Genomic DNA, 11717 nt, shown 5'->3' with positions numbered 1-11717 from the left:
AAAAAAAAAAAAAAAAAAAAGATTCTTTTCCAAGTGATTCTAGATTATTTCAAGTTATCAATACTAACCGTGGAGACTAGGAGATGTCTCCATGAGTAAAAGTACTTGTCACCAAATCTCATGGTTCAATCCCTGGACTCACATGGTAGAAGGGACCAAACTAACACACACAATAAGTCTAAAAATAAATGTAATTTTAAGAACAAAAATTAAAGGGGCTGGAGAAAGAGCTTAGCTGTTAAGAGCACCAGCAGCTCTTCCAGAGGACTGGTGTTTAATTCCCAGCATCTACATGGCTGCTTGCAACCATCTGAGGTTCCAGTCCCAGGATATGACACCTTCTTCTGGCCTCCAAGGGTGCTGCATGCAAATGGGACACTGACATACATGCAGGGTACACCCATACACATAAAATAAAAATATTTTTAGAAAGAATAAGAACTAAATCACAACTAGGAAAAAAGGCTGAAAGCAGAAGGTGTCCTAATGTGTGGTAGTCACAGCATATAGCTCCTGCCTACAGAGTTGTCAGTGAGCTCAAACCGTAACCAGAGCCCAACAGCCATTGTCTTTCTCCTGGATGTCAGCATCTGTAGAGAGACTCGGGCCCACCCTCACACAGACAGACACAGGCTGGGTGGGTCCGTGGAGAATGAGGAACTGAACTTGGTGGCTAAGAGCTGTCAGTGATGAAAAGCAGCTCCAGATCTCCCGGGGCGGGGGGAGTAGGAGGTTTATGAGCCTGGATGCTTAAGTAAATCTTGAACTGGTTTCTGAAGGTGCTGGTTATAACCTTCCTGTTTCAGTCCATGAACAGAGCCTTGTAGGTGCCTCAACACAGCTCTTGAGTCTGCCTATAGTGCTTGGATAGTGTGTTCTTGAGAAAGTGGAAATCAGAACTCTTTTATTTGCTTAATTCACAAATGTGCTCATTTAAGGCAGCTAGCTTGTCAGAGAGGAAGAAAACAGGTAGGTGCTACCAAGAAGGCCCGGAGTATCGACTGGTTGCAGCCGGCTGGTGTGGAGCCCACTCTGGGACTGAAGCTGTGTGATGAGGAACACCACAGCTCTCGGCCAGTGTGTCATCCGTGGTGTCTGAAGCATCTCTGCTCTTCCTGCCCCATCGGAGCTGCACACTTGCCTTTGCTCAGAGGGACATCAGGTCCCTAGGGGGGAGAACGGGTCAAGAGCAGCCCTTTGCCACCAGAAATGTGTATTCCTAACACTCTGGTGTCTTCATGGGTCATAAGGGCCTTCTCTACACAGAGACTGCCTTCTTGGAGTTCTGGGAACATGAATTTGGGATGAGTAATGTCCTGGACCTTCCTGGCAAAGCTTTAGGACAGCAAGGAGGGAGGGACAGAACCCACGATGAGCGCATCCCTCCTGGCTGGACACTTAAAGTCTGTGCTTTCTAACTATCAAAAGCCAGGATTTTAAAACCCATCTTAGCGGGGCTGGAAAGATGGCTCAGCGGTTAAGAGCACTGACTGCTCTTCTGAAGGTCCTGAGTTCAAATCCCAGCAACCACATGGTGGCTCACAACCATCTGTAACAAGATCTGATGTCCTCTTCTGGAGTGTCTGAAGACAGCTATAGTGTACTTACATATAATAAATAAGTAAATCTTTAAAAAAATAAATAAGTAAAATAAAACCCATCTTAGCTTTGCTCTGCCTCCCTGCCTCTAGTCTCCTTGGCATGGAAGGAAGGTCAGTGATTTGGGCTCTCCTGTGCCTCTTGATCCTACATCAAGAAAGCTTGAGGCTTTACCCGTATCATCTTACATCTCTCCATCACCAATTCACACTCTAATGTGCTTTAACTAAGCTGGCTAGACAAGCACAATAGCTGCCCAGCCTCAACCCCAGGGACTCTGATCCCTCCCATGTTTACCTGGCACATGGTGGCTGGAAGTCCTCACAGGCCTGAAGGAGGAGCAGTTACTCTCTCTCTCCTCCGCCTGTCTGGCAGAAGTGGCGATTGAAACAGCCACGCCTGTTGTCAGGAAGTAGAATTCAGAATGGGAAAGAGAGAGAACAATCTTAGGTAGGCTGCCCATGGGCCAAAGGACCAACATGCTGGTCAGGGTTAGTTGAAGGAAGAAGGGGAGGTGGATGACAGCCAGCCTGGGAGGGATCCACCCTCCATGGTCACTGCAGCTCAGCCAGTGTTGGTTTCATCATATAAAACTGGAATGGTCCTTAGGGACCAGGATGTGGTTGTTATAAATGGATAAGACTTTGTCATTGCTATCGTGAATTCTCCTGGTCATTCCTCACTCTCCCGCCCTAGCCTCATCCAGCACAAGAATTCTCCCAGCCTCCTCCGTCCTGGCCTGTCTAGTGTACGACTGCTCCAAGTGAGCAAGCCCTAGTTTTCAAACTACAGTTTTCTGGGTCTGAAAGCCCTGGAGTCTCTCAGAGGGGTCTGTAAGTCCTCCTTCTGTGAGCCTGTACTCTTGCTTGTGGCTGTGGTCAAGCCTGCCTTTCCACATCGCCCACAGTCAGGTCTGTATCTAACTAGTACATCTGATTGGTGCAACCTTGACATGTCACCCCACCCCCCCTCTGCACCAATCTAAGTTCTTTGTTTTTTGAAGAAGTTGAGAAACTAAGTCAGAGAAGCAGAGAGACCTCTCTTCAGGATAACAGAATTAGGTTGTAACCATGACTGTCATTTTCTAGTTTTTTTCTAACTCTCTGAGCCTATTAAATGGAGCATTACCTATTGCAGGCGTGTGCTCCTGTGTGCACAGGTGCACATGAGGGGACAGCTTCACGCATTGGCCTCCCCTATCACATGGAGATGCTGTGGCTCTTTAATGCAGCTCCTCATGTTGTGACCCACAACCATAAACCCGTTCCCATTGCTGCTGTAACTTTGCTTCTGTTACGTGAATATCAGGAGACCCCTGTGAAAGAGTTTTCAGCACCCCCAAGGAGATCAGTTATGACCCACAGGCTGAGAGCCATTTACCTCCTGTTTGCCACTGTGCACCAGGCCACCCCACCTGTGAGCCTCTCCTCTCTACCTCCCAGCTCACCATAAGGGCACTGCGGTTACAGAGTGCTCATATGCCTGCACTCAAATGGGTGTTGAAAACTTGAGCCTTACACATGCGTGGCAGATGCTCTATTCAGCGAGCCTTCTCTGCAGCCCTCCTTAGGTAAAATGCTAAATTAGCTAACGTGTTAAAATATCTGAGTTAGCAGCTGGGCACAGTGCGGCATGCCTGTGATCCCAGCACATGAAGGTTGAGGCTGAAGGGTCATCCTGAGTGTGAATGTAGCTTAGGCTGCAGAGTGAGACCACATCTGGGAAAACCAAACCCAATCTGGTCCAATCCCTGCCACATAAGCAAGCATTCAGTGGGTATTAGTTTCTATCTTGCTGGAGTGAGAGCATGCCCTTAGGTCAGCGGGTTCAGAGTCTGTATCCACCATGTCCCTTTGACCTCTTACCGTCATGCAGTGGTGGCAGCTGTCATTGGTACATGAAGATGAACCACCCCTGTATCAGGCTATGTTTGTGCTTGTGAGGCATGCTTCCAGAAGCCGGGTTTGTCATTACCCCTGGGGTTGCAAGTATAGGATATTCAAGTAGCCAGAGTTTAGACAATCATCTATGGCTGGGAGAATCAAGCTAGTGACTTGGCTAAGCCGTGCTTGTGGCAGCAGTGCATCCCATGAGTCATTGGGTGCGTGCTTTTGGACATGTGGACATGGATTTGATTCATTATTTATTAGTATGTTGACAGGGTCTCTCTATATAACCTTGACTATCCTGGAACTCATTGTAGACCAAGCTGCCCTAGAACTCATAGAGACCCTCCTGCCTCTGCCTCCTGAGTGCCTGGATAAAAGGTATGCATCACCACACTCAGCCTGATTCTTTCGAAATAGAGTTGGCTGGGCGCACACCTTTAATTGCAGCACTTGGGAGGCAGAGGCAAGTGGATCTCTGAGTTCGAGGCCAACCTGGACTACAGAGCTAGTCCCAGCGTGGCCATAGCTAAACAGAGAAACCCTGTTTGCAAAATATAAATAATAAGGGAGAGAGAGGGGGAGGGAGAGGGAGTTTGTGTGTGTAGATGCATGTACATGCATGTAGATGCCTCAGAAGCTAGCAGCAGGGACATTGGGTCCCCTAAAGCTGGAGTGATAGACTGTCATGAGCTGCCTGAAGTAACTGCTGAGCCATCTCTCTAGCGCCAGTGGTGGGGGTCTTCGTGTTCCAGGAGGTGGGCAGGGTCTCAGTCTCCAAAAAGCAGTCGTACCCTGAATCGTCCAGAGTTGTTAGGACCCAGTACAGGGACTCAGATCCTTCAACACGGGAACTTTTCCAGGTTCTAACCCTGGATCTGAACTCTAGGTCCTGGCAGTTAACCTGAGCTTTCAAGCTGCAGCACAGAACCCTCTTGCTGACCCACCAGTGACCACGTAGAACCCTCTTACAGACACCCGATAGCTTACTGAATGAATGACTATAGAGCAGCTCTGTTGTATGAGATGTGGCATGCTCCTGTGGGCATGTTGTCCCAGCGTTGTGGGAGGGAGTGGTTCTGGCCTGTCACTCTCAGACCACACTCCTGCTTCCAGGCCCTGAAAGCCAGTTTTGGTCCAGTACATTCTTGAACAGTAGGACCAGGAATGAGGGCCGGCTTCCTTCCCTTGGGGCAGCCTGGGTGGTTCTCTAGCTGTGCAGGTTGAGGAGAGAACATGTACTGGTTTGTCTTGAGGTTGTCGGCTGAGTCTAGAGTTCCCCCTGCTGTCAGAAAATGGAAGGGCTCTCATGGCCTTAACGTTTTCTCTCCTATTATTACTATTTTTAACATTGTCTTTAATCTAAACAGAACTGCTGCCGGGACGGTGAAGCTCCTCTGAGCATGCTCCCTCCCAAGAGGCCCACCCCTGGGATGGAGGGGCGGAAGCACAGAGGCCAGGCAGGGTAGCAGGATAGGTCCTATCTGTGTCTTGCTACTTTTAGTGGCTCCCACCACAGGCCTGGAAGGTTATCTTTGCACACAGTCTCACACTGTCTGCAGCCTTGGGCAGCAGAACTGAAACTGACCACAGCCTCGCATGCTTCTCACCTACTGTCATTGTTCCCTAGTGAGGCGAGCCACACGAGCCTGTCCTCCCCGGTGTCTTAAGTTGTCATGTGTCACCTTACAAGAGACTTGGAGTGTTCATTCTGCATTGCAGAGGAGCTGCAGCCGGGCTTGCCATTAGAGACAGAAGCTGAGCAGACCCCAGAATGGGGCCCAGCTTTCACCAGAGTCAGCCAACAGTGACTGAAGTTTTCATAGTTATCAAAGATAAACCGTGCTGTTGGTACCGGCCGAAGAAAGATGCCGCCTTTCGAGGGGACGGGCCTCTGCTTTAACCTCCCTGTGTGACCACTGCAATTCCTAATGAGACAGAAAAAGTGCGGTGGGTCCAGCTCACAGTTCTGCCCGAGCCAGGTGGTCATGGAGCTAACTGGTGGGATGGAGAGTGGTCAAGAGGCACTGCTGTCCCCAGGGGTCCTAGAGTGACCAGCCATAAAGACGCGTGCTTCTTGGGTGTCAGGTGGCATTTCTCACCTGCAGTGTTAGTGTTGTACATGGAGTGTCACTAGAAGGGGGTTCTGCTGCTGTTTGGGTTCTGGGACTGAGCCCAGGGGCTTGCCTGTGCCAAGTAGGCACTCTAGCACAGAGCTAGCCTCAGCCTCTAAATGTAATTCTTTTATGGTTCTTTTCTCAACAGCTTTGAAAAGTCCGGCTGCATTTCATGAGCAGAGAAGGAGCCTGGAGCGGGCCAGGGTAAGGCTCCCTTCCCCGGAAGACCTGCAGAGTACACTATCAGCACCAGCCACCAGCTGTGTTTCCTTCCAGTCTAGCACAGCTTTTGGGTCAGCCCTCACCTTGTAGCTCTACTATAGGTTTCTACTATAAAACCTTGGCCTTTCCTGTTTCTTCCCTCCCCAGCCACTCTCCCTGGTAAAATGTAGACAGAGTGAGACTCTCTTTTAGAACCTTGGAGGCCTTGTGAAGGTCACCAGATCTCCCTCCCCAAACCTGGCCTAAAGACCTTTCATCTTCCCTCCACTGATTCCATTGAGGCTCAGGTAGATGATCCACACCAGTACTGCCCATGGCTGGCTCTCCACTCGGGAGCAGACACTGCCCACAGCCTATGGGCACTCCACCTGCCCCAAAGCAGCCAGCATCCACTTCTGCCCTTGTAAAGCAGACCTGGCGTGCTACAAGCCACACTTTCTGCTGTAGCACCGTAGCCGAAGCCTTGTCCCCTCCTTTTCAGTTCCCTCTACTCCCTACACCCCCAGCAATGACCTGTGCTTGGTGTGGGTGGAAACAGGGAGGGATCAGCTCAGGGTTCCCCTCAGGCCCCCACTGGACTGCTTTTTCTCTCTGTAGAAAATCAAGATTAACTCTTAGGGAATAGGAAGAGTGAAATCAGGGTGGGAAACTGAGAAACAGAAGCAGTAACAAACCATTTGCTTACTTCCATTTGCTGGGAGCCAGAGGAGGCCCAGCAGGGAGCAAGGGTCAGCATTTGCAGCCAGGCAGATTAGCCCCTGGTGCAGTGGGCCCTGGTTAGACACCACTGTCTTACTGAGCATGACTGTGTGTGTGTGTGTGTGTGTGTGTGAGGTTGAGTTCATTTTGTATTTATCCACATAGGAACCCTTACAATTTATGTGCAGCTGTCCTTGGTTTTTGTTTTGGTTTGTTTTTTGAGACAGTATTTCTCTGTGTAGCCCTGGCTGTCCTGGAACTCACTCTTTAGACCAGGCTGGCCTCCAACTCAGAGCTCCACCTGCTTCCTGGGTGTTAGGATTAAAGGTGTGTGCCCCACCCACCGCCTGGTGTACACCTTGGTTTGTAGATGCAGCAGAAGCTAACTAATCTGTCCAGCTAGAAAGCGGCAAGGCTGGGACTCAGACCTAGGTCTGTGGAGCCCAGACTTTTATTACATTGTGTGTGTGTGTGGTGTGTGTGTGTGTGTGTGTGTGTGTGTGTGTGTGCGTGCGTGCGTGCGCGCGCACAGGAGATCAGAGAACAACTTATAAGAGTTCTTTGCTTTCATCATGCAGGTCCTGGGGATCACACTAAAGTCCATTTTAGCAACTATGTATATGTATATGTTATATAACCATATATGTTCGGTTATATATGCAAAATAATTTTATTTCCTCACATGCAGTAAATATAGTCATCTAACAAGTGCGTATGTTGCACATCTGTTCACAGATGACTTTGAAATTACAATACTGGGCTTAATAGTTAAGCATGCACTGAACTGCCTTAATTAAATATGAAAAGTGAGTATATTGGATTGGTTGCAGCATACTTGCCTTACTCAGTGATAGCAATTAGAAAAACTGTTAGATCTGCATCTGAGTAAGAGCACGGACAGCCTGCGTACGGCGGGAAAGCTCCTCGTGCGATTCCAGTCATGCCACTGCTCCCCACGTCTGTGACTCTGGTTCAGACAGCACCTCGGGGAGAATTGTCCCTGGTGCCTGTGGCCCAGGTCCCAAAGGAGCTCTCTTGGTGACCATCAGCTGCTTTCCCGTCAGTTGCTTGTGTTTTCCAGCAGTGCCTTCAGTGGCATCAGCTAAAAGTCCTTTCTTTACCGTCTGCGCCAGGAGCAGACTGGTTCTCCTTAGTAGCTTCTGGGTAGCCAGGCCCAAGCCGGTGGACTGTCATAAAAGCCATGACTCAGAACCATTGAGACGAGAGGTGTAGCCTCTCTGGCGTGTTCTCCCAGAGCCTGCCTGAGTTCTCTAAGCTGGAAATTCCACCAAGTTTTCTTTTATTTTTATTATTATTATTATTATTATTATTATTATTAATTTAATTATTTTATTTATATGAGTACACTGTAGCTATCTTCAGACACACCAGACCCCTGATGGTTGTGAGCCACCATGTGGTTGCTGGGATTTGAACTCGGAACTTCTATTAGAGCAGTCAGCGATCTTAACTGCTGAGGCGCATCTCCAGCCCCACTCCTCCAGATTTACAAGCTGTCTCCCCGCGAGCCTCGGCTGTCGACAGAGCGGCTGTCTGTAGAAAGCTGCAGCGCCTGCCCTCTGCTCGCTACAGATGGGCTGATGTACCCAGAGCCCACAGCTGCTTTCTGCATCTTTAGGCTCAGGCTCCAGGACTGCCACAAGGTCCCGGGGCAGCAGCATGAGAGCCAGGCTGATCTCTGCTGTAGTGATGTGCCCAGTAACTTCTTTTTCACCCTGTCCCATCCTGTCCTCTCCTTTCGTAGGCTGTTGCAGAGAGAGCGCAGGCTCTGCAGTCACATGCACTTAGAATTAGCCTCCAGCAGCAGGGGCTCGGAGCTGTGGAGGGAATGGTTTAGTTCTCCCAGCATCTGATGAGTGCAGAAATGAGGACATCGGACTTTAAGGAACTAGAGCTCTGACACCATGTATCAAAATTAGTATTGCATTTGGCAGTCATTCAGACTGAATTGAAAAGACTCTTGAGATCACGCAATGCAAGGTTTTTGAAACAGGACATAAAATTACATCCCCTTCTTTCATGTAGTTTGATTCTGCAGAGTGATTACAGCTCTGCAGAATCAAACTACATGAAAGAAGGGCTGGAAACAGCAGACTCATTCACTGCTCTGCTGAATGAAATAGGTGACTGTTTTGTTTTCTAATTTTAAGTACTTGGGGTAGTGTAAGTATTAAGTTTTAAATATATACAGCGGTGGCCTGAGGGATGCAGCTGGAAGCTGGCGTGTACTCTTGATACCCACCTTGCCTCAGGACCCTGCAGTCACCAAGCTGCTGAGGTGGACAGCGGCAGCCACTACAGCCAAAGCATGTTTTGTGGTCCTGTCCACTCATAAGCTTATGTCCCAGCCTTGAGAGTTTATTGGTGTGCTTTTCCATAGACCGAGGACTATTTGAAACGGAAGATCCGTTCCCGGCCCGAGAGATCCGAGCTGGTCAGGATGCACATTCTGGAAGGTGTGTGATGTTGGAGGCACTTCCCTAACTGGCTGTGCACTGTTTCTCTGCCCTCCCGCTTTCTGCTGTTGTCAGTCTTCTGCTAGCAGGGCCAACTGTTGGCTTCACAGTCAGGCACGTGTGGCTGTTACTGTCTTACAGGAGTGCGTGAGAAACCTGGGTTGACATGACCCTTCTCCTTCTCCACCACCCACTGCTGTATACCGAGTCACCCACCCACTGGGATAAAATGGTCATGGTCTCTGTCTGCTGGGATGGAGCCCCTTTCTCTCCCAAACACTGCAGTTTGTGTGGAGTTCACCTGCTCGCTCACTCCCCCACGGGTATTACCTAAGCATTGTGATGGCAGCCACACTCACCCAGCTATACTTTTTGTTCCTATAGTTAGCGATAGGGTTTGTTTTCTAAAGTTTAGCTCCAGAGAGTGCCACGTATGTGCCTATTTTTGTTTGCTTAGTTTGGGGGTCATTGGGAGCCTCAAGGAGACCTTCTCAAGTCAGAACCCCACATTTTGCCCTGAAGCCACCAAGACCCAGAACAAAGAACAGTGGCCTCAGAGGCCCAGGTCTAAGTGGAGCAGAGCTCTTCTTCCTCGGGTGTTTTGGCTGTGCAGCCCCACCTCAGAAACTCCTCGGGTCAAGCCTGGCTGTAATTGTCCGGGGACACTGGAAGCCAGGCTACACTCCTGCCTGGGCGTGGTTCTCACTCTGCTCCTGTCAGCTCCTGTTGCTCTAGGGGCTCTAGGGCAGGAATCTGGGACCTTTCCTCCCATCTCTCTGAACCCCCTTTTCCATGTAGAGACCTCGGCTGAGCCTTCTCTCCAGGCCAAGCAGCTGAAGCTGAAGAGAGCCAGGCTGGCTGATGACCTCAATGAAAAGATCGCACAGAGGCCTGGCCCCATGGAGCTGGTGGAGAAGAACATCCTGCCTGTGGAGTCCAGCCTGAAGGAGGCTATCATTGGTGAGGAGGCTCCCACCCTGTATGGACTGTAGCCTGAGTGTAGAAGAGAGGCTGAGTTAAGGGGAAACTTTAGTTTGGACATAGGGAACAGGGATTCACAGGGAGGAAATGTGAGGAAGCCTTCGGGGAGGCTCTCTCAAGGAAGTGGAACCCAGGCCCATGTTTGTCTTAGACAGAAGTCGTTGGCTGCTGAGGGCCCCACCCACGTCCATCTACACTCATGTCCATCTATGCACACATGTGTCCACCGTCTCTTCAGACACACAGCATAAGTCCCATGTCTTTCCCTCCCTCAGACCTGAGTGTCTGTTCAGCGTGCCCATCTGTCCTGCTCCAAAGTCTATCGACCATCACCTCCCACGGGGCAGTGCCCACCCAGTCCTGCTTCTAGGACATAGCTGGGTGCAGGAGAGGGATAAATAGCACTTGTGGGGCTAGCCTGCACATGATCTCCATCCTGTCAGCATGGCCAGTGGCTTCCTCCATGATGGGCCCAGCTCAGTGTGAACTATGGCTTATCTGGGCTAGCTCACCCTTAAGTGTGCTTGGCCCCACCTTGCTACTGTCTCTGAATAGGTCCCCAAGCTGGGAAGAAGAAAAATCTGTTTGTAGGATTGGTGTGAAGTCTAGCCACAGGTGAGGGACCAAAAGGCCAAGGCCCGCCCTCACAGTCATAGCCCGTCTGTCTGCAGTCTGCCGGTGAGAGGCTCAGATGCTCCTCCTCGGTCCCAGGGCTGTAGAAAGCCTCAGGTCACAGCTAGAGAGGAAGAGGCTGTGGGCTTGTTCCTCTTTTTATCTGGGGCCCTCCCCTCCCCCAACCTCTTCCCCCGGCTGTGGAGACTGGTTGTGACATGCCTCTTGACATATCCTCCTGGCCTGGGTTTCCGTCTTTCCTCTACTGCCATTGCAAGTCCCAGCTGGGGCCCCTGTCCCTGCCTCTGCCCCCTTCCAGCCAACTCTGTCAGCTGTGAGAACATGGTTCTGGGCCAGTCCGGGCGCTCAAGGCAGTGGACTGTCCTGGCATATTTGCTGCCCAGGCGCTAGGTCTTGGCTTCATGGACCTTTGCAGGAGGGCATGCTTTGAGCCCAGGGACCTGTGAGGTGGGGACCCTCCCTCCATAGCCTCAGAGCCTTAGGCTCTTGTGGCCTTTGGGGACTGAGCCCTAAGGAGGAGCTGTGCTCGCTTGTTGTCACCGTGGTCTGTCAGCAGCAGGTTCATGGCCTTCACTGTGTGAGTGTAAGCAGTGGGAAAACAAAACTGGGAGTTCGTACAAAGGGCCAACCCATGCAGCTCCCGGCAAGCGTGTTCCAGAAGGCTGGCTGTGCCTCTGAGCTCTGCACGAAGGCAAGGCGCTCGCTAGGTTCTCTATAAGACGCAGGGCTGGGTCCTGCCAGCCCTTCCTGCCTACCCTCCTGTGCACTGGCTGCAGGAGTCTTACACTGGCTTTTCATTTCAGTGGGCCAGGTAAATTACCCAAAGGTAGCAGACAGTTCCTCCTTCGACGAGGACAGCAGCGATGCCCTATCTCCTGAGCAGCCTGCCAGCCATGAGTCCCAAGGTTCAGTGCCATCACCCTTGGAGTCCCGAGTCAGTGATCCACTGCCCAGTGCCACCTCCATATCACCCACTCAGGTGAGATTACCTCCTCCTAAATTCTTCCTCATACCTGCCAAGGCCACCCAGAGTCGGCCTGGGCAGGATGAGCAGTTCCTACTGTGTGCGTGAGGGATAGACGTGTGTGTGCGTGAGGGATAGA

General features: G+C 50.7%; 1 protein-coding gene across 3 annotated transcripts in view; it reads left to right on the top strand.

Moving 5' to 3' along the window:
- Positions 1-11717, top strand: part of Mrtfa (myocardin related transcription factor A) — a 177761-nt gene that overhangs the window by 156818 nt on the left and 9226 nt on the right. For all 3 annotated transcript variants that reach the window (XM_021216568.1, XM_021216567.2, XM_029531082.1), the window contains 4 exons: positions 5751-5806; positions 8925-9000; positions 9799-9960; positions 11418-11593. In XM_021216568.1, coding sequence (XP_021072227.1) covers positions 5751-5806; positions 8925-9000; positions 9799-9960; positions 11418-11593 — 470 coding nt within the window. The remainder of the gene's footprint in view (positions 1-5750; positions 5807-8924; positions 9001-9798; positions 9961-11417; positions 11594-11717) is intronic.

Source organism: Mus pahari, chromosome 17 (genome assembly GCF_900095145.1).
Source record: "Mus pahari chromosome 17, PAHARI_EIJ_v1.1, whole genome shotgun sequence".
Lineage (NCBI taxonomy): Eukaryota > Metazoa > Chordata > Mammalia > Rodentia > Muridae > Mus > Mus pahari.
Note: the sequence above shows the minus strand (reverse complement) of the source record. Positions and strands in the feature narration are given on the sequence as shown.